Consider the following 21,920-nt stretch of genomic DNA (forward strand, 5'->3'; position numbering starts at 1 on the left):
ACAATTTTGAAGGACTAATGAAAAAAATGTTACTAGACATGTTACTTGAAATAAATGAACAAGACAGACCATGTACCGTATACGTACATGGTAGACTGTGTACATTTTCCATAATAAGCACACTTACAAGTCTTGTTATATCATTATTTGATTTGAATCTTTGAACCTGCTGTAGAGTGTCTTTACTTGTAGACACTGTACATGTTCTATAAATGGAATGGCTGGCTCACCAAAAATCCCACTAATGTAGGAATGCTGTACCAGAACACCCTGCACACAATTACATTTCATCATTACTGGATGGTTTATTGAGTTTAATAAAAGCATTAAGCATCTGACAAAGCAAAAGATGTTTTATCTTTCTCCTTTTTTCCAAATATACAAATCAAGAATTGTTTGTGGAATTCACTGGTTCATTAAACAAGCCTTAATTGGGGTTTATAATCTTTTAGTCCTTTTTGTGGTGCTGACAAACTCTTAAAAGTTCAAATAGTGAAGATAAAGCCAAAACCATCAATTTAACAGTGTACTTTGTTGTTAAATAAAGGCAAATTCAAAGTCACAAGGATACAATGGATAAGTTCTTTTCAACTTGCAAGTACTTAGTTTAAAGCACTTACCAAGACAGAAATGGAAAGCATTATATGGATTGCCAATTTTCTTTTAATAAAGGATTTGTTTTTGTTCACTAACCCCCTTGACAAGATGTGGCAGCTATTGTCCTCGTTTCCACTAAGGACCCCTCACACCTAAGTTCCCATTTTTAAAAATAAAATTAAAAGCTATTGAAAAAAGAAATGGCTTCCACCTTGAACAATTTAGCTACTTAAAGCAATAATGAGTTCTGTTTTATGTCCTTTGGAGTATTCTTTCCCCTGTAACTTAAATTCCCTTTAATTTAAGTTCAATTTCAAGTGCTGAAATACCGACTTGAAATATTAGAAAAGACTGGCTGACAAATGGAAAGATGGAAATTAGTATTAAGTGTTTTTTTTCCAACCCCTAAGAATAGGTAGGAAACACATTAAAAAATAAATGTTACAAAAGTCACTAAAAAAGAAAGAAAAAAGCCTAGTGTTCCACAGAATTTAAAAAAGGCAGCAGGGCATCTTATTAAGCAGGATCCTGCAGTATAATCCCACCCTCTGGGATCTCAGTACAACCCCAGGGAAATGTCACCATTCACCAACACACGGCACAAATACAGATGAGCAGATACAAAGGCAGCATCCCAGCCATCAACACACATCATTCACTAAGGTAGAAAAAGGTTAGAGCACATTTTTATGTGAGCATTAAAGAAACGGCCTCTGTTAAACATACAAATGCATAATGTTAGATAATAGCTTTTGGTAATACTGATGTATGCGAGTGTACATATACAGATGTGTCCATAGTGCATTAAGTGTTCTCTCACGATTATGGGCAGGCTCAATAAACTGTGACTAATAAATGAATTTGCTAAACATTCTAATGATCAAATTGGAAATATTTCCCAAAATACCTTGCTAGACAGGTGTTTTCAAGTTATTTGTTTTAGATGTTTTCTGATTGGCTACATTCCAATACTTTAACATAAACATTTTCAAAATCTGAGAAAATATATGCTCATTTAATATTGGAGGAATAAAAAAAATCAATAACATCATGCATATTCAAACTTTAGTTTACAAATGTCTATAATGTTTTATCCCTGAAAACATGCTTTAAGAACATAAAGACCTTAAAAAAATAACTGCAGACTAGAAAATTACCAAAAGCAAGTGTCTGTAGCACTGTCTTCTTTCAACAAGGTTTTCTCACAATTAAAGAATGTAATTAAATGTATTTGCTTAAAAAAGTATTTGTAAGAATAAGGAAACGTACATTTCAAGGATAAGAGAAAAGTTTAAATTGCTGCATTGAGTACCATTTCAGAAGCTATTAAATAACTATTTCACAAACGTTTGCAACTTGCCACCCCTGACCATGTGAAGCTCATGTTTAAATGCATGTGTTATGATCTTCCACTGAACTGAAAAGGTCTCCTTGCCTCACAACAAGTATCGTACTTTAATCTTATGGAAATAAGTGAAAAGGTAGTTAAGAAAAGCAAGCAAACTCCTGCTTTTGCATTTTAATGTCACCTGATCTGTTGAAATGAGCACTACATTTTACTCCCTTGTAACAATTTTTCTTTCACAAGGTGCATTGCTGTGCATGAGTCTTTTCATCCCAGTCTCCCAAAAGACTGCCCAGTCGTCAAAGAGAAGCCAAGTCAGCACTCAAAAGTTAATGACGTCACACTGGCAGCTATCTGACCAATCCCTGCTCTTCTGCCCCTGGCAGCTGAAACATCAATTTGTGTTTATCCCAAATAGGGAGGGGAGTGAGAGAAAAAAAATATATATCAGTGAGACAGTATACATCACTTAAATCACTGCAACCCTCTCCCATACAGTGGCCTATCTGCTGCCACCTTGCATCTTCCTCAACAGGGGACCAAAATAGTTCTAAATGCTCCAAGGGTTTGGACTTGACAGACTGCTCTGAGCCTGCCTCCTCCCCTCAGAACAGAAAAAAAGGAAAAAAAATCTTTAGAGCAAATCAACGCAACCTAGCTGGAAGCGTTCTGCATTAACCCCTAGAGGGGATAGAGAGAAGGGGGGGGTTGGATGTGTTAATACACAAGAACACTGCATCAAACCAATGTACTGCTCAGAACGGTATGCGTCAGCAGTACATTCACGTTTCAACTGAAGGACAAAAGGAGGAGAGAGAGCAGCCTGTCTTGGCTGCCTGCAACACCAACACATAAAGAAAAAGGAGACAGAAGGATAAACAAGGGGGGTTCAAAAATGTGGCTGTGGACTGGCTTTTCCCACGTCTCTCCTGTTTTTGCTTCTATTACAACTCTGGCTACCGCTGCAGTCCGCCGGCTAGAAAGACGTTAACTGCAACAAAAGGCTAACGCTACAACTCACTACCTCAAAACAAAAGGGGATACACCAGGAGCTACAGGAGGTAAACCTGAGCAGCTCTCCACCGGTTGTCTTGCACGGATCCTTTTCAAACCAAGGGCACACCACTGAAGAACGTGTTTTTCTGTTACAAGGGAGTGAGAGAGCACTCTCGCGCAAACCTCCTCAACATTGCTGCGCTCCCCCCATCCCCCTGACCCCCCCCCCCCCCCCCCTTTGGAGAAATTGACGGATTATTGCTAACTGTGCAGGAGGCAGGCTGCAGCTGCTGCATCTACTGGCTAGAGAGCTAAGCTAGTTAAAAAGAAAAAAATCTAATGACGGCGATGTGCAGCTTTTAGCCTTTACAATCCACCTAAACACGGCAAATCAAGTGGAAAAAGGCAGAGGGAAGCTAACAGCAAATTGAAGAGAGCTTTTCCAAAGAGGAGGAAAAACTAAGGACTAGTGAATTTTGTTTTCCTTCTTTCTTGGCTAAATGTCTAGTTCAGCAATGGAGCATCGCAGAAAGCACTCTACAGTACCCAGCGCTGGCTTCCAAGGACAATCACTGGGAGAGATGAAGGCATTACTCTTTGGAGCAGACTGGATGCATGCACCTGTTTAGTTTATTGGGCCTTACCTCTAAAAAAAAAAAAACATCTTTTAATGCTGCTGTTTCTGGATTTACTAGGAGCCATTTTGCCAGATTGTTTTACTACACATTTTTACTTGTCTTTCAAAAAAAGGCAACAGTTCACGTGGGGAATATGAATTAAGCATTAGACGTACTTTATGACCGCAAAGGACTTCTCAAAACTCAAGAGGTAGGTGCTCAGTGTTCCCACCCCACTTTCCATCAATTCAATCCTTTCTCTGCCTTTTCTCTCTCATACTCTGTCTGAGAACAGCACCATCCTGCACTGTAGATGGAAAAAAGAACCAGAGTCTTGCTTAAACCGGGGTAGGGCCAGTTCTCCATTCCGTGCCAAATCCCAGACGATGTTGAATTATGAACGTGCCACATCATGAGTCTCTTGTGGCAGGTAACTGTGCACCGTACCTGGAATGCCGCCCTGCTTTTTGTAGTCTACCTCATGGTACGAACGTGGAGTCTGTGTGCAGCTTCTGCAGGACCCCAGAGCTGCCCTGTAGTCTGCTCTTGCAGTAACCAGTTCAGTAAAGTGGTCTGCACACGTCGCGGCCTCACAAGGGTCCCTGAAGGGATCCCCTCAAACACCCGGTACCTCAATCTGATGGAGAACAGCATTGAAATGATCCAGGCAGATACTTTCCGACATCTCCACCACCTGGAAGTGCTGCAGCTGGGGAGGAACTCAATCCGCCAGATAGAGGTCGGTGCTTTTAATGGTTTGACCAGTTTAAATACCTTGGAGCTGTTTGATAACAGGTTGACTGTAATTCCAAGCGGAGCGTTTGAGTACCTGTCAAAACTGCGGGAGTTATGGCTCAGGAATAACCCCATTGAAAGCATACCTTCTTACGCTTTCAATAGGGTGCCCTCTTTGATGCGCCTGGATTTGGGGGAGCTAAAAAAACTGGAGTATATTTCGGATGGTGCTTTTGAAGGATTATACAACTTGAAATACCTTAATCTTGGAATGTGTAACATAAGAGACATGCCAATCCTCACCCCATTGGTTGGGCTGGAGGAACTAGAAATTTCTGAGAACCATTTTCCAGAAATCAAACCTGGATCCTTCCAGGGACTGAAATCCCTGAAAAAACTATGGATTATGAACTCACAGATTAACCTGATCGAACGGAATGCTTTTGATGACCTCACAGCATTGGTTGAATTGAACCTAGCCCATAATAACCTGACCTCTTTGCCCCATGACCTTTTTGCACCTTTGAGGTACCTAGTGGAGTTACATCTGCATCACAACCCCTGGAATTGTGACTGTGACATAGTGTGGCTCTCATGGTGGCTGCGTGAATACATCCCCACCAACTCAACATGCTGCGGCCGCTGCCATTCTCCCCCCCACATGAGGGGGAAATATTTAGTGGAAGTTGACCAAAGCACTTTTCAGTGCTCAGCTCCTTTTATAGTGGACGCACCTAGGGATGTAAACATTTCAGCGGAACGCGTAGCTGAGCTCAAGTGCCGCACAGCCTCCATGTCATCTGTTAGGTGGTTACTTCCCAATGGAACAATACTAAGTCATGGGTCAAACCACCCGCGAATATCCGTTCTCAACGATGGAACTCTCAACTTCTCTCACGTGCTGCCAACAGACACTGGGATTTATACATGCATGGTCACCAATGTGGCGGGAAATTCCAACGCTTCGGCCTATCTCAACGTGAGCAATGCTGAGCTTAACACGTCCAACCTGAGTTATTTCACGACCGTCACCGTGGAGATTGTAGAGCCAACATCCGAGGAAATCACGAAGCCCAAGACGGTGACAGCATCTCCTTCAGTGTTCCAACCTGTATTTATATCGACTCCAACAGTTCTGCTGCAGAACACCAAGACACCAAAGCAGGTGTCAGTACCAACTTCAAACGGCACAGAAAAACCACTTACTAGCTTGGATGAGGTCATGAAGACCACCAAAATCATCATTGGCTGCTTTGTGGCGGTCACCCTACTAGCAGCAGTAATGTTGATAGTATTTTATAAACTGCGCAAGCGCCACCAGCAGAGGAGCACAGTCGCAGCTACTAGGACTATAGAGATTATACCAATTGATGAGGATGTACCTACAGCGTCAATGGGAACAAGTATACCAGAAGAAGGCGTTGCTATGCCCACAATCCGTGACCACATGAACTATAACTACAAACCAGCACATGGGGCCACCTGGACAGAGAACAGCATTGGCAACTCTCTTCATCATACCATGGCCATCACCGCTATCCCTGAGCCCTATATAATACAATCTCACACAAAGGAGAAGGTACAGGAGACACAGATTTAACATTCCCCTATCCTTTCCTCATTATAAAATGCAATAGAATGCACAAAAAAGACAGTAACTTTTTTGTACAGAGTGCAAAATTAAGACTGTTTTTCTTGTATATGCTTATATATAAAAATAAATCTACTATGGGCTGGTAAGAGAAGCAGATTATATTAAATAAATTAAAACTATTTTCTAACTTGTAACTTCTATTTAAAAAAAAAGAAAGCTGTTAAGATGCTATTGTGACTTTGAGAAATGAGGGTAAACCTGTTTAAAAGGGCATTCTGTAAATTTTTAGACGACGCTACATAGGATGCAGTAAATACCCATTTATACTGAGAAGTCTTTCTAAAAAGCCCAAAATCAATCTTTACAGGTTTATCTTGTAAAAGCACCAAGAATTTGTACTGTGCCAAATGTTATAAATGCAATAAAGGATTTTTGGAAGAAAAAAAAACATAGATATAACCCAATCTTTTCACAGTGTTATACGTAAAAAAGCCTAGAAACTGGCATGCTGTAGCTATCAGCCAAATGGTTTCAGACTGCACCATATTTCTGCAGCTATTATTTAACTCACTGCTTGCCAGTTGTTGAAATGGATTTATTTCCATGAATCTGGGGACAGGCTAAGACTCTGCATTCAGGGTGAAAGCCACTGTTTCAGTATTTCCACTGGGCTGAACAGAAAATGCTTAGATGAATGCCAAAATTAAATCCAGAGTTTTGTTTCTAGATAAGTCTTATTGTGTCACTTGCACTTTAAATGCAGACAACTGAAGAAGAGTTTTGTTTATGCCATGATAATTTTGAACACCCTCCATCTGAAAAAGCTGTAAGATGTTATATAATAAGGGGAAAGATACATCAAAGCTTGAATGAAAAAGTTCAAAATAATTTGACGGAATTATATTTTTATTGAAATAATTCGAATTTTTGGTTTTCTGTACTTTATTTGTGGTTATTTTTTATTTTAAAAGTGTGAGGATTAGTTAATGGATAGGTTTGAGTCTGTATTATACTTTGACATTTCTTATTCATTCAAACAATGTACCGTGAAGTACCTTTACTGACGACAAGATGAAATCATCTCACTAAATTAAAATCCTACCTATCATTCTAATCGGAGCTTAATCTTCAAATGGTCATGTAATTTCATTTGAAAATTGATGGAATTTAAGGCTTTGTCAATACTAACTAATATATATTTACCTTACATAAAAGTTTCAATTTTTAAATGGGTGCTTCGTGTGTAAACAGACAAAGATTGGTTTCTTCCATATAACACACTGAAACAGGATTATATAAAATCATTAGCATTTCCTTCTGGCACCAAATCAGTCTGCAACTGAACAGCTCAAATACTGACGGAAATCTGAAAATCGACACGTATTTTACCCTTTTTCATTAATTTTTAAGAATCCTTTTTATGATACAACATTCAGCAATTTCCATCTGAAGAAAATATTGTGTGGATAAATGGAAGGGAAAGATGTATATCTTCAATATAAAATGCTTTTTATAAAAGAAAGGAAAATAGTGATTAGAATCCTAAAACATCAAATTGCAATTAAAACTATCATATATAAAAACCCTTATAAAATTATGGCAGGTTCAAAATTTTTTTTTCTCTTTTTTGCTTTCATCAAAACTTGAGGAACACTTAGATATTTGTGCATCACAGAAAGTGTAAGCTAAATTAGAGACGACTTGAAAATGTCCTGATGCATTGCAATCAAAAGTCTCCACCCACTCCACATGAAAAGGGTATGACAGGAGACTAAGGTAGTCTATATGTCTGTCTTCAATGTATTTGAAATAAATGGCACAGTATTTTATTTCTGTTTCCTACAGGAACAAGTGTTCCTTTTAATTAAGTAAAACATTAAAAAAAACTATTCTAATAATAGCGACCAATCATTCATCCCAACAAATTAATCTGAGGTCTAAAACTGTATATGTTGTAAAACAGTAGAAAATAACCAATATCGTACATATAGCAAAATGTATTTAACAAATGATGGATATTTGCACTTGGTTTTTAATAACGATTGGTAAGATCCTTGCTGTCTGCACCTTAAGGGCTTGTACATTGTTTTCCTTATAAGATAAACTGTTCGGGAGCAGGTAGATTTAAAGACAGTCCGTGTTTCTAATGGGCAATAGTAATGGTTTCTGCAGCAATTTCACTGCAGAAGGGAAAGAGGGGAAGCCTTTAGATGCATGAAACGTCAAATTGCAAAGCTAAAAGACCATCAACCTTCCTATAAAAGCTAATAGGCATCAATTTGCAACTCGCATCAGTCAGTGCAGTGAAAAAGGCTCAATACGGTAACAGTAAAGATATTCTGTCTGAAACTCTTGCATGCAGTTCATTAACTATTAGAGAACTCTTTGAATCTGGAATTTAAATAGGCTGTGTATTGTGTTAACAGATAAAAGGGCAAAATCTCGTTGTTTTTTTTCCCCCCAAAATAGAGATTATGCAGAGTTTACGGCATGCCGTGAGCAAATTAGTTAACATTTAGTAAAAAACTTTTAATCAACAGAAAGTATAAATGGTAACACGTCAAAACTTTGTGTACAGAAATGTCCTGGGCCACTTCATTAATTAATTATTATTAAGAATGTATAATACTGAAAAGGAATGCAAAAGCTTCAATATCTCAAAAGGTAGCAACATATAATGACAAGGTCACACATTTTAAAATGAAATTTCCATTTGCATCTCTTTTTTGGTTTTAATATAAAAGGAAATTTATTTTGGGAGAGTTTGTTTGCCTCTAGGGCCTTTAGAACATAAAGACTATTAGGAGTGACTGCCCATTTATGGCCTTGCCAGAACAATTATGTTAACCAGCAACCTGGTTCATTCACATTTGGGAACATATACATAAGTGCTCAATGGTGTATATATCATAGATATTACTTGCAGATTTGTCAAAGTCCTTTCTTGAATTTTAAACAGTAAACCCAAAATGAAGTCAGAAATCATACATTTGTGATCCCTGAAACAAATTTGTTTCATAAGATGTATTTTAAAGGCTGTGGCCCCATGATTTACTTACAGAGCTGGAAAAAAACGTACTGAAAGAAATGTTTAGAGACAATGTATTACTGATTTTCAAGATATACATGTTAAATCTGATGAACTTCTCAGAGACTTATCAGTAGCACTCTGACAGTTTTAAGGAGGGTGGGTGGCTAAGTGATTTGCTACCATTTTGCCAATTAATATACACTGAACAAATAAAGGCCCCACTCAATTTATGAGTCAGGCATTCAAGATTTCTATCAATTAATGAAATTTTGCAGTGCTTCTGCAACAGTTCTTCCTGCCGATAGCTAGATTTGTACAATTATGCCCACTGCACAAAAAGATCCACAGGCCTAACATAACTGGCTTTTTAAATAAGACCTCCATTTCACTTACATTTCATGTAAGTGTTATGTTAAAAAAAAAACAGTGGATACTTAAAGTTAAAAAAAAAACAAACACACAACTGACTTCAACACTTAACTGCAGCACTGGTTTTTATTTAACCTCAAGCTTATAGTTTAATATTTAAAATACAAGCTGTTTCATTGTTTATGTAAAAAACACAGGCTTCACATTTTCAAATGATGATTTATTCAATGTTTTCACAACATTTAGGGTTGTCTGCAAAAGAAAATGAAATGTGGAAAGAGACAACGGGCTGTTAGATTTTTGTTAGGCCAATCTAAAAGAAAATATGCACAATTAAAATAAAAGGTTTCAATGTCCAGATTAGTAAAATCCCTGCAAAGCACACAATATTATGTTGTATTACTGTTAATACATTTTAAATACAACAGATTTTAATTATAATTAAAAAAGCATATTTGCTTTAAATGTTTAAAAGATTTTTTTTAAACCTTGAAATCTGCAACAGTAATACAGTATGGCACATTTTGAAGGGACTATCTTCATCTAATAGCTTTTACGGAATAAGGTAAAAGCTTTAAAAAGGCATTGTAAGAAGGTGAATTTCTCTTCCCCTCTGTATTATCCCTACATTCCCAAATAAACTCAAAATATTTTGTCAAATCAGATTCTATGTAAAAAATTTGTCATTCAATCCATACACCATAAAATGTTTTCATGTTCTACTGCAGGCCTTAAATTACAAAAAGAGGATATTGTACATTTTAAACATGAAGCAAAGAATAATTACATATACATTTAAGAACTCATTTGTACACATTAATAATTACACTTAAGTACAACACCCCTTTACATTACAACACTGTAATATAACCAGTTTAGCTCAATAAACTCTAAACTGGGACATTAAAACATGATGCTCTAGAATTGACTTAAATTTGGAAATAGTCGTTGCCTTTGTTGTTGTTTTTAACTATAATGTCCTGAAACAAGTGTTTCTCGGTCTTTTAAATCTAAACCACATATCCTAGCATATTATATCACCCATTGACTAAGGTATAAGTTCTTTGGAAGTTAAAGCATATTTGCTGTTTGACTTAAAGAGCTTTAGTCTGTTCTCTTGAAAGTCTGCATAAATAGTTCAACAGTTTAAAGAGGATGGAAGAAGAAAGCAGAAACAAACATCACAAAATCCATTCTCTACTGTCTAAAGGAGGAAAGAGCATGTTAAGTAGTTGTTCACAATTATTTCTACAACTGCATATTTTCTGACTCAAATCACACTAATGCATTACAAATTCCTCAAAAAAATATAGCTCAAAGAAAAAGATCAATAAGTGAATAATTCAAATCAGAAGCCTTGTTTAAATATTATAAGCTCTTACATGCATCACGCTCTCCATTTAAATACTGCTAATTACTAGAGATGAGGGGCTTGTGATGAATGAATGTAACATCTCGTGTTAAGCACCCGATCTAATCAAGAGACATTAATACTGAACTTTTGACACAGATCACAAAATACACAAAGAAACACAAAGATTGCAACCTAAGGCTGCTACTGAATTATTTTCCTTGTATGCAAATGCAAACAAAGGAAATATGTGGATGTCAAAGTATTTTAATGTTTGAAGTACATGCAAAATTGTTATGGTAGAATTGCTAAAATGCACTTTTTCAAGAACAAATCGCTTTTATTTTGTCGATAACCCAGTAAGCCCTTCAAGTACCATTTTTCAATACACATTATGTGGTCAATTTTTCTCAAGCTGGAAAAAATTACCTTGACATGTATTAACACTGTTAAATCTAAAGGGGTAAGTTTAAGATATTTGTTAAAGCAAACTGGGACATATTCATTGGTGTCCAGAAATACTGTACATTGAAAAGCAACACCTTGGATAATTTATTATAAAATAGGTTGTCCCAAGTTCCAGCAAATAATTGGTTTTAGAACACTGATGCACAGCGCATCCTTCCCAATGACTGTTGTTTAAGATGACAGTGGTGATAGACCTGATCATTTAAGCAGCTTTTAAATATCTTCTTACACTTAGATTTTTAAGTTTTCCAATTGCATATAACAAAAATGAAATAAAATTTAAGTTACTACAAGATGTACATAGATTCCTTCTAAACTTAGTTCTCAGCAGCTTCTTTAACCATTAGTATTGTTTAGGGTTACAAATTAATTTCTATCGCTCACTGTATCACAAACGTTTCCCCAGGACCGTTGCTGATTTAATTTTTACTTAATACACCTGCAATTAGAACAGGTATCCTTTGTTTAAAGATATCTTTCTTTCACCCATTTTTAAAGATATTTTTTGTGAAAATTCTTCAGGCAAACCATGCGGTGCTCAAACCATAAACAAGTTTTTCAAGTAAATTTTAAAAGCAAAACTATGTACTTCAGTCAACATTTGTTTTAAACCGAATACAGTACAAACAGTATGGATGCTGTGCTATTGCTGAATTACTACAGTAAATACCACATGCAAATCGCAAACTTCTTAGGTTGTCGTCCATTGATACCACAATGACAGACAGTATTTCAACTTTAATATAATTGAAATGGATAGAACAGTAATAACAAGGGCTAAAAATAAATTCACTAAGATTTTATATTCACCCTGGAAGGCTAGTTTCCTCATTTTCAGGCCTAAAAGACAATATAATACTTTTTACTTAATAAATTAATTACAAATTTTTAGGCCTAAAAGACAAAATAATACTTTTAAGTTATTTAATTAATTTCAAATAATGGTGCTTTCTTCAAAATAAGAAAATACCGCAATCAAATCCAGAGTGTATCTTTACCTTGGAATCAAATTATTTTTAAAATCTTTTTAATTCTTTGGACTAGGCTTTGACAAACTTCATATCTGGTGCATCTTTTCTAATGGGCAATGGTTTATAAAAGTATTCAAATGCATCAAATCTAAGATGTAATGGTAGCTTTACATAACTTCTGTTTTTGTACTCATTTTTTGTTAACAGAAAATAAAAATACTAAAACACCACAGAATGACATACTGTACAAGCTACACTGATGAAATCAGTTGATGAAGTTGTCAAACCCTTAAAATATCGGCATTAAAAATTCTGATCTGCTGTCAAGGGTCTAAACAAAAATAATTGTTTTTCAAAAAACATTATATCTCCCCAAAAAAGATACAATAGGTTCTTTTTTTTTCCTCCCATGAGACTAGGAATAAAGCTGATAAATTATTTTAGAGCACAATAGATTAAGTTAGACCCCCTTATATCCAACTGCTGAGACCACTCCATATTTAAACAGCATGCAAGGTAACACTTAAGGAGCACTTCAGAATATAAGTGCCTTTCATCGCAAACCTAATATCAAGGATTTTGTATATGACATTCTATCTGGAAGACATAACCTTGAACACAGGATGAGAAGACAAAATATTTTTGCCCTATATTAAGACAGATAAAAATGTGTGTGCTCTAAAAGGTCAGCACCATCAGCAGAATCCTGGTAATAATCAATCAATAATGATAAAAGTTTGGCTCTAAAGTATTGAAGTATACAGATTTATTAAGGAAACTGAAAAAAAAAATTAACAGTAACAGAATGTTCAGTGACAAACACTATAAAAAGAGAAGAAAAAAAGTGTGTTAACGGTACATGGAAGCAAAATGAGACATTTGAACAGTTTTTTAGGTACACGCAACCACCCAGAATTGCCTATAGGAAAGGATATAAAAGCACAAATCTGCACAGTTCCTAAAAAGAGTTTTTGTCACAGATTTTTGCAAAACATGTTTGTAATAAGAGGTCAAATCTTCCGTCTCATCCCCAACATTATAGCTAAAGAAACTGGAGTTTTATGATTTTTAAATAAAGGCATAAGATCTGAGCAAGCAACATAACAGGAAAAGGATTGCCTAATGTTACTAAGACAGGTCTTTGAAAACAAGAGCCTGGCTTACAACACACAGGTTCAAAGAAAACTGTAGAGTACATCACTTCTCATTTTCCGAATATACAGCAATGAAGATATATTAATACATTATTAATAGATAGATACGTTTTACCATACATAAAGATAAGCTTACATGCAACTCTCCCCAATAACTGTCCGCAAGAGGCCTTTGTTTGAGACAGATTCTCGAGCATCAGTAAAACACCCATGTATCTTAACTATTAGCATTTATCTTTTTGACAGTGTATTTTTTGTAAATGTACAGCGCAGCACTAAATTCCAAATCTGTAAAGCAAAAAAAAATGTACAGTTAAAATCATTAGTGACATTTTCAGCACAACCTTTTCTGCGCAGTTCCTGTAGAGCCACTTTCAGGGCATGGTTTCAGCAAAATATACAGCAGCTCTTAACAGGATTGAAGCAGGAGTGCTCATATTTAAAAGCTGTGTTGGACTGTCAACACACTGTTTTGCCACAGTTGTATTTAAGGCCTTCAAAACACTCTCCTGTTCTACGTATTTGAAACACTATGGAAAGAGCGAAATTATCCAGAGGATATTACACAAATACTTGGTTATTGCTAGATGTCAACCCTTACGCCTACAGTTAGACTGAAAATTACAATATGCAGCAACCCGATACAGTCTTAAAAACATGAAAGATGTCCGATTTCTCAAGTATATGGGCATGTATTGCTAGCACCGACTGTTAAAAGTTATGGAAATAGGCTCCTGCATACTGTATTCATACTTGTTTGTGAAATATTTAAACAAATATCAAAAGCAGTATTTTTGTAAAACTTTAGCATTACAAAAGTGCAGAAAAGATTAATTGTAAATGTCATGAGACATTAATTTCATAATTACTATGAAGAATTAATTACTTTAATGACTCGATGTTGACCTAGTCTCATATTAAAATTTAAATTGATTTAATGAGATGTTGGTTTTTCCAGAGAGAAGGCAGGGAGAACAGGTGACGAGCTTTACTTTCACTCGGAGAATGGAGAGTTATATTTATGAAAGCTGGTATAAAAGATATGCTTTCCAATGTTACAATAAGAGATAACAGGGATTTCAACAAGTCTAGCAAATTAACATATCAAAAGCTGATTTCTTTACTTTAGCATATACAAGCTACACTTACCTCCAAAGGTAACTGATAAGCAAATGTTATTTTTTATTTTGTTATTGTTATATTTAAGAGTGTTAAAGTCAGTATTTGGTTGCATATCCCTTTGAGGTAAAAACTGCATGACGTCTGCAACCCACTGAGCTCACCAAACTTTGTATAATCATTTAAGATGCTTCGCTGCAGGTACTTTTAATTCTTGCTTATTCTTAAGGTGCTCTTGCTCTTTTCTGTTTCTTTAGCATGCTAAATTTAAATCTAGAGGTTGACTTGGCCAGTTTCAGATCTTTTCCTGATGAATTCCTTTGTGCATGGGCTATGTTTTGTGTCACTGCCATGCTGCACAGTAAATGCTACCCAATGAGTACAGAAGTATTTTCTTCTACGTAAGTAAACAAAATGTGTCTGTAAATTCCAGGAATCATTCTGCTGCCATCATTATTCACATCATCCAGAGGAAACAAGGGTGGGCCATGCTTCACAGATGTGTTAACCTATCACTGGTTTATCTTTACCTTATCTGTCCTTAAAATGTTGCTCTAAATGTCTCCTGGCTTGTCTTTGTACTTCTTAGCAAACTAAGGCCTGATCGATGTAAGGACTTGGTCTGGGCTTGTATGTATATCTCTGACCAAATAGTTTGATGCTCACTGAGTCACATACTTTAGTTACTGCATCTGAGTGGTATGAAACCAAATACTGACTCACACTTTTAAAACACCAGGTTAAACAGCTATTGTTTTACAATTGTATAGTACAAGATCTAGATTTAGGAAATACTGACGTTGACCAAAACAAAAGGGGTTCATTTCTATTTGCAGCAAGTCTAAAAGTGCTGAATTAAGTTCAGATTCCATACTATCAGCAAATAACCTTACATCTTAATTTGAAATTTTACTGTATGGAAAAAACTGCCCTGTTGGAAGTCCAAGACATTAACTCGTGTATAAAAACCATAGAAATTAATCTTGTTAAAATCCTATTTTTTATCATTTCCAGTTCACTTAGTCTTTTACAGAATACAATAATTTGCATCTAACCTTTGTCAATGCAGTATTTATTAAATAAAGAAGCTTTATTTAATGATTTCATCACAGATTATAGCCTTTATAAGGTTTCTTTTTTAATTCCTAATTGAAACTGGCTTAGTGCAGATATTTCTCTGACTGAGGCTTGTCCTACTGTACATATTATACATTTTTCTAGATGGTACATTCAGTGAGGTGAAAAGGTGGACTTCATTAATGTTACAGCTGTAAACAAAAATATTAATGTTTTTTTCCTCATTTTAATTTAAGTCAATAGCCTGAAATTCTTGCAATTATTTATTGTCCATCAAAACCTCTTCAGACATTTCAATGTCTGCATTATGTTCCAATTTTGGCAGGACCTACTCATATTTGAGACACTTTCGTCATGTTTTCAGATCTAGGTGTTTGTGTTTTCCTTTGTAGGCCATCATGTTTATCATAACTTTTGCATTATATATGTGGCTACTTTGCTTTTACTAAAAAAGAGTGTGGCACATACTTGTAAAAGCTCTAATTTCAATGGATTTGTTTTCTGAATTACTAAACCACCACCTAAATAATAAACTCGATCTACTGAATTAGTTGAACGATGTAACTGCTTTTTGGAAAGCACTCTTGATACGGTGTCCCTAGTTTTAATTTTCTCCAAATCATTAACAACAGTTTGAAACATCAAAATGAAGCATAATGTAACAAGATTGACTATTTTTTCAAACATTACTGTGGGTAATTCATAACTTATTAACAATCAATCAACAATTGACAGATTAGGAAAACTCTTATGTATGGTTATTAACACTAATTTCATCTACTAATCAAGAGTAGAATTATTTTCAAACCAAGATTAATCAGAGACCAGCCTCCAAGGCAGGACACTAACTTCAATGTTGCCAATGGAATGACTGAATTGGTGATAAACATTTTCTATTCATCACTTTTATTTTATCCAAAATATATTTTAAAAGATCTTTTGTTATCTGTGCAATGCTCTCCTCACTATAAAAACAGCTTTTTCATTGGTAACATTTTCAGGTGCCTTTAAAATTACCCTTGTTAAAGCCTTGCTAAAAAAGCCTATCCCGGACACTTTAGCTTAGATTATTTATAGACCAATTTCAAAACACCAGTTTTTGGCTAAGGTCCTTGTAAAAGTAGTGCTGAATCAAACCAATATGCTTCTCAGTAGTAATATCGCTGAGACATTTCAATCAGGATTCCATTCCAGTTGAGAAAAAAAAATCTCAATACTTGTTCTTTAGATCCCATACCAACAGGATTTTTTTCCCCAATATAAGTTCAACAATCGCAGCACAGATGCTCTTCTGGCAACAATGAAGAATGATTGCCTCATGAATGCAGATTCAAATATCCATTCTGGTTCTGTTAAAGTGTGCCAAGAATCAAAGTATTTTAACTCATCAATTTAAGAAGGATGAAATCTGCTGATCTGATTTAGTTTAGATTATGACTATCCAAAAAGTAAAAAGGGAAGTTTGAAACGTGCCATATTCTCAGGGCTCCATTTTTGGACCAGTGCTATTTTCATTATACATTTTGCCACTATATGCAGCTATACATAAACATAGAATGAACCTTCATCATTATACAGTATGAATGTCATAAAACTGAACATCTCTGTAAAACCTGTTGAAGAACAATAATACAATTTAAGATTATGTGTCCAGAAACTCACTGGATTATCACTCTCTTTAATCAAGTGCCTTGTTAATACTAAAACGTGAACTTAGATGAGACAGAAGTTGCTAGCCTCTCAACAGCAGCCAGAGGTAATAATTAATCTGTGTCTGTCTAATCACAAATCTAAAATAGTAATGTTTTATTTTGTTCTGATCTACTTTATATTTACTAAATACTAAACTTTGAAACAGAGAATGAAAATGTGTAATTTTAACTGATTCTGAGAAAGTTCTTGCTTTTATACAGGTTGGAGGTTAAAGCTTTATTTTCTGGTCTTAAACATCATTGTAACAAGTACAGCTTTCTGATGAATACAACCAAGATACTATTTGCTAGTATAAAAAGATGAACATAACCCATGTGTTAAACATTTAAAGTACATAGAGTCTGATAGGATTGTATGTTTGAGGAGTATGGAATTTTAACTTATCAGCCTATATGAACTTTCAGGGAACTAAAGCTCAGCTTTAATGCATTCCTAAACATAACATTAAAAGAACAGGAGAAGCTGCATTCTGTAATAATGCTCTGAGGATATGCAACTCTACCCACTTTTATTAGAAATGTTCTCCTAGTTGCGATTTTTAAACTCTAGACTATATACCTTTATAGTATAGCCGTTAAATATGATTCTATTGCATGCTTAACCTATTAAAAGGAATTTTAAATTTTATGTTGCGTAATTATGCTTATTTTTCAGGGGTCATTCATTAAAATAAGCAGATTATTCCTTTTAATAACAACTATATATTACCCTTATGTTTATCATTTTTGGTACATGGTGTAATGGTGGTGTTCAGATACTGAGACTTTTTTTTCATTTTCTCTGCATTTACAGAGCTTTAACTATCCCACATGATAGGTGCTACCAGAATTAAGCTTTATTACACATGTGCAATTTACCAGAGCCAGTGTAAGGTACTGTAAGGGCAGCAGACTGTTCTTCAACTCAGTACACTGCAAATGTAATGGAATATAACTGGGAAAACTTTAAAAGCAAATCAGAGGAACAACAATGTAAGGTCTCATAATGGAGCAGCATTTTGTTTCGGTTGCTTAGTTTGCATGTTGAACTGAATTGACCCAGAGGGTGATGTAAAAACTAGCAGACAAGTTTTGAAGCCATGCTAGATTTGGTGAAACAATGGTAAACACATTAAAACAGCAGTGTCAAAGAAAAAATTGGGCCAGCAGTGTTCTTGCTGTATCAGGTCTTTTACCATTTCCATTGTTTATACAACTGAATATTGATTAAAAAAGATTCGACATGAAAGGTAATTTTTCACTTGCGTTTTACTACCCTTATAACAAGACATGGTTTCACCATTTTATGATTTAACATTCTTCTACATTAGCCTTAGAGACCAAAAACATTTAAGCTGGAAACAATTCAGCAACGTAGTATTTCTCTATAAAACCATTTCAGAGTATTTAATTATATATCTTTCATTACAAATTAGGATAGAAACCAGCACTACATATTTAGTATAAAATAGTGCAGAATATAGTGGTTTGTACAAAATTTAACAGTATAAACAAGGTATTCCACAATAAATAGGTTAGAATCCATGGTCACTGATTCAAAAGAAAAAAGACTGTAATCCAATGAATTAAAAATGAAAAGGCAGCAGTTAATCATAAATCTGACCTCAGACAATCAAAAAAAGTTCTTACTTCATAGAAATTCGACAGGCACAGGAGATCACTTAGTCATGAGACTTGAGAATGTATGTGCAAAACTGCAAGGTGTTCTGACGGCATCCAAGCAAGTTCCATTATAATGAAATACCATTATAAACCAAGGTGGCAGAAAGAAAAGCTTGAAAGGTTATGGAAGACTGGTGTGAAGCAATGCAACACATTTTTAATGTAAAAAGTAGGCAGTTGTTTGTTTTTCACATCTCGGCCCTCCGCCGCAACTGCACGCGAGGCAGAGTGACAAAGCGTAGACCGACTCCTCCAACCAACTTCGCGATGCAGGTGTGAACGCATTACAGGTAGCGCCTTTGCCAGCTAAGCCACTCAGGAGTCTCCTGACACATTTATACAAATTTGTTCGAGGAACCAGAGTTTGGTGAGATGTACCTTCAGGAGCAAGTGACCCTATATGAAGAAAAAAAAACATTCCTTACAATTTTGGGGGGATTTGATTCTCAAAAGGATAGCTTTTTTTTCACGGAATTAATTTTCAGTACTATGTTTAGTTTCTTCACATTTGCCTCTGATATTTCCTCTCGCACACACAAGGGCTAAATTAAAGGTTTTGAGCATTAACAATCCTGGAAGGCCATTAAAATAACCGTTGGGAAAAAAAATAAACATAATTACAAATAACTTTATATGTTTGTTTTTTATGTTTTTTTCATAAAGTTTGATTAACATGGTTGTGGTTCTCTTTCTAAATTCAGTGGCATTGTCATCATTGATTCACAATCGCAAAAAAAATCAGAAAAATAGTCATTTGGAATTTTACAGCAGTCTCAATTACATATTTATCTTGCATGTATTTCAATTATGAAATCACTAGTTATTCCCAGTTAACTTGTTAGACAAAGAAAGCTTCTTCAATTGAGGGTCTGATATTTGTGAGAACTATTATGTGAATAAACCCATTTAGCCCATATGTATACAGTAAAACAGAAACCTGTCACCTGAGCATTTTGAATCTTAAGTTTCAGAGCTTTTAATGTAAGAACTATCTGCTAATAACATCCTTTGTCTTCACTTTTATTTACCTATGAAAAATATTCACTGCAAAACTAAGTTAGTCTTTTTATATTAAAAGTATATGCTAAGCAATCATATTTAGACCTTTTAAGTGCTACATTCCTACATTCCACAAAACTAAGATCAATTTTGTTCTCGTGCTTTCTAAGTGTTTCATGTTAATGTGTTTACAATTGCTGTGCTTTCAGATTGCATCATATTTAAAATGTTTTAATTCAGCTTTCTCTCCCACACAAAGCTGTCTCAAGTCGTGTGCACATCTGCACTGCAGAATCACTGCAGATATGCACCCAGAACATCTGGATGCTTTTGTCCCAGAGGCCATTTTGCTATTATACCAGAAAAGAAACTGGTAAGTTTATTTTCAACATGGCTCAATCAGACCATTTTTTTATCATCACATTGCTGCTGCACCTTTGATGTAATCTTGGGGAAAAAATGATCCTGCTTTCTCCTTCAGTCATTTTATTCTGTTGCTCTGTAGATCATGCACAAAGCCCTGAAAATGCACTGTTCCTGTACAATACCACAAAAAAGAGTTTACAGCTCCATGGAGAATCAGTGTGTAGTGTGTAGAGTCAAACCACAAAATATTCTAGGTGCAATCCGGAATTCTATTTAACTCAAGACAAGTGTTCAAAGCTTTTGAAGCTAATAACATTTATACAAGATTTTAATTCTAAAAAAGATTAGGACCATTTTAATTTCTACTGTCAGCCTCTCAGCTGCTAGGGGAAAATATTTGGATTACTATGTACCTGAGAATATTAGCAGCGATTTGGTTGCTCAGCCCTGACAGCAGCACCCTCTTTGTTTGTGTATTCTGGAACCAACACCAGCTTTCGACACCACTGACCATGCAATCCTCTCAATGAATACACTGGTCTGTCTGGCACAGCATACACTTCAGCGAGCTCCGATCTATCAGAGCATTCAACCTAATTTGTAGGTCTGCCCTGAGCAATGTTTACAGCCTTTGCTTTTTAATCTCCAGAAACTTTCCCCCACTTAATGTAATCCAACGGTGTAGCCACCTGTGCTGCATCTTTGCCGATGACAACCAAACACTCTTGAAGATTAATTTGGAATACTCGGCTGTTGCCTCTGAAAGGTCTGCACAGTACACAGGAGAGACAGAAGCCTGGACGCCCAGGGATTTTCTTCAGCTGAATACCAGTAAAGAGTGCATTGTTACTAAGTTACTGTTTGGCATCTCGCCCTTACTGCAGGTTTCCAAACTACAACTTAATAACAAACATGCCTTATTCCCTTTTCACTTTGGAAAATGTTAGCTGATTCTAATTCTAGCTGCTGTTGGAATGTACAAGAAACCAAGGACTTCGCAGCACCTTGGCATTCCTCCAAAATGCCTGCTTCATCCCTCACGAAACCTTATCTGCTAGTATTTATTTTCAAATTTGAAACAAAACAAAATACATTAAATTTAAGATATATACAAATGATCAAATGTGGTGATGAAACCCCTCTTCCTCCAATTATAAATGAATAAAGATATTTGCAAGACACCCATTTTTCTATTGCAAACACTGATACACTTGACTTATAAAAGGAAGTTAATGTTCCTTTTTCCTGTCTCCACTTTCATGTAATATGCAACTCCTCTTCGCAGCATGGTCCATTTTAACACCTAACACTGTAAAATTTATTTTTAAATGTTCTTACTTTGGAAATAGTGACAAAACCGATTGATTCACTGGACTGATTCTGGATCAAAAAAATAGCCATTCAATATATTTAATTGCCCTTAAATCAACAGTCACCCAACTATCAACTCTAAGGGCATTACCATTAACCTAAGAATCGGAATGTGTCAGTGAAGTAGATGACTGTCTTGAAAAGGAATGCTTAGCTAAACTATTTAACCATTTAGTATATATATTCTAGAAGCATGACTCACAACAACTTTGAACAAATTCTCTATGAAAGAATGACTAATTTGATCTCCCATTATCTTGAAGCATCAAATCAGTAACCCAGATGTCTAAAGTAATGTAGCTCTACTTCACTGCTCAATATGCAACTCTAGAAATGGTCCTGCTTTACTGTATGTTAGAGTTAGGAATATTGAACACATTGCAAAG

At 35.5% G+C, this 21,920-nt stretch overlaps 2 protein-coding genes across 2 annotated transcripts in view; one reads left to right on the plus strand and one right to left on the minus strand.

The window, feature by feature from the left end:
- snd1 (staphylococcal nuclease and tudor domain containing 1) overlaps positions 1-21,920 on the minus strand; it is a 305,771-nt gene that overhangs the window by 150,711 nt on the left and 133,140 nt on the right. The gene's annotated exons all lie outside the window — the stretch shown is intronic.
- lrrc4.2 (leucine rich repeat containing 4.2) lies at positions 3,165-6,998 on the plus strand. Its single transcript, XM_015352233.2, has one exon. The coding sequence runs from the start codon at positions 3,968-3,970 to the stop codon at positions 5,888-5,890; it is 1,923 nt and encodes a 640-aa protein (XP_015207719.1). The 5' UTR covers positions 3,165-3,967; the 3' UTR covers positions 5,891-6,998.

The sequence above is a fragment of the Lepisosteus oculatus genome, chromosome 7 (assembly GCF_040954835.1).
Source record: "Lepisosteus oculatus isolate fLepOcu1 chromosome 7, fLepOcu1.hap2, whole genome shotgun sequence".
In the NCBI taxonomy this organism is placed as follows: domain Eukaryota; kingdom Metazoa; phylum Chordata; class Actinopteri; order Semionotiformes; family Lepisosteidae; genus Lepisosteus; species Lepisosteus oculatus.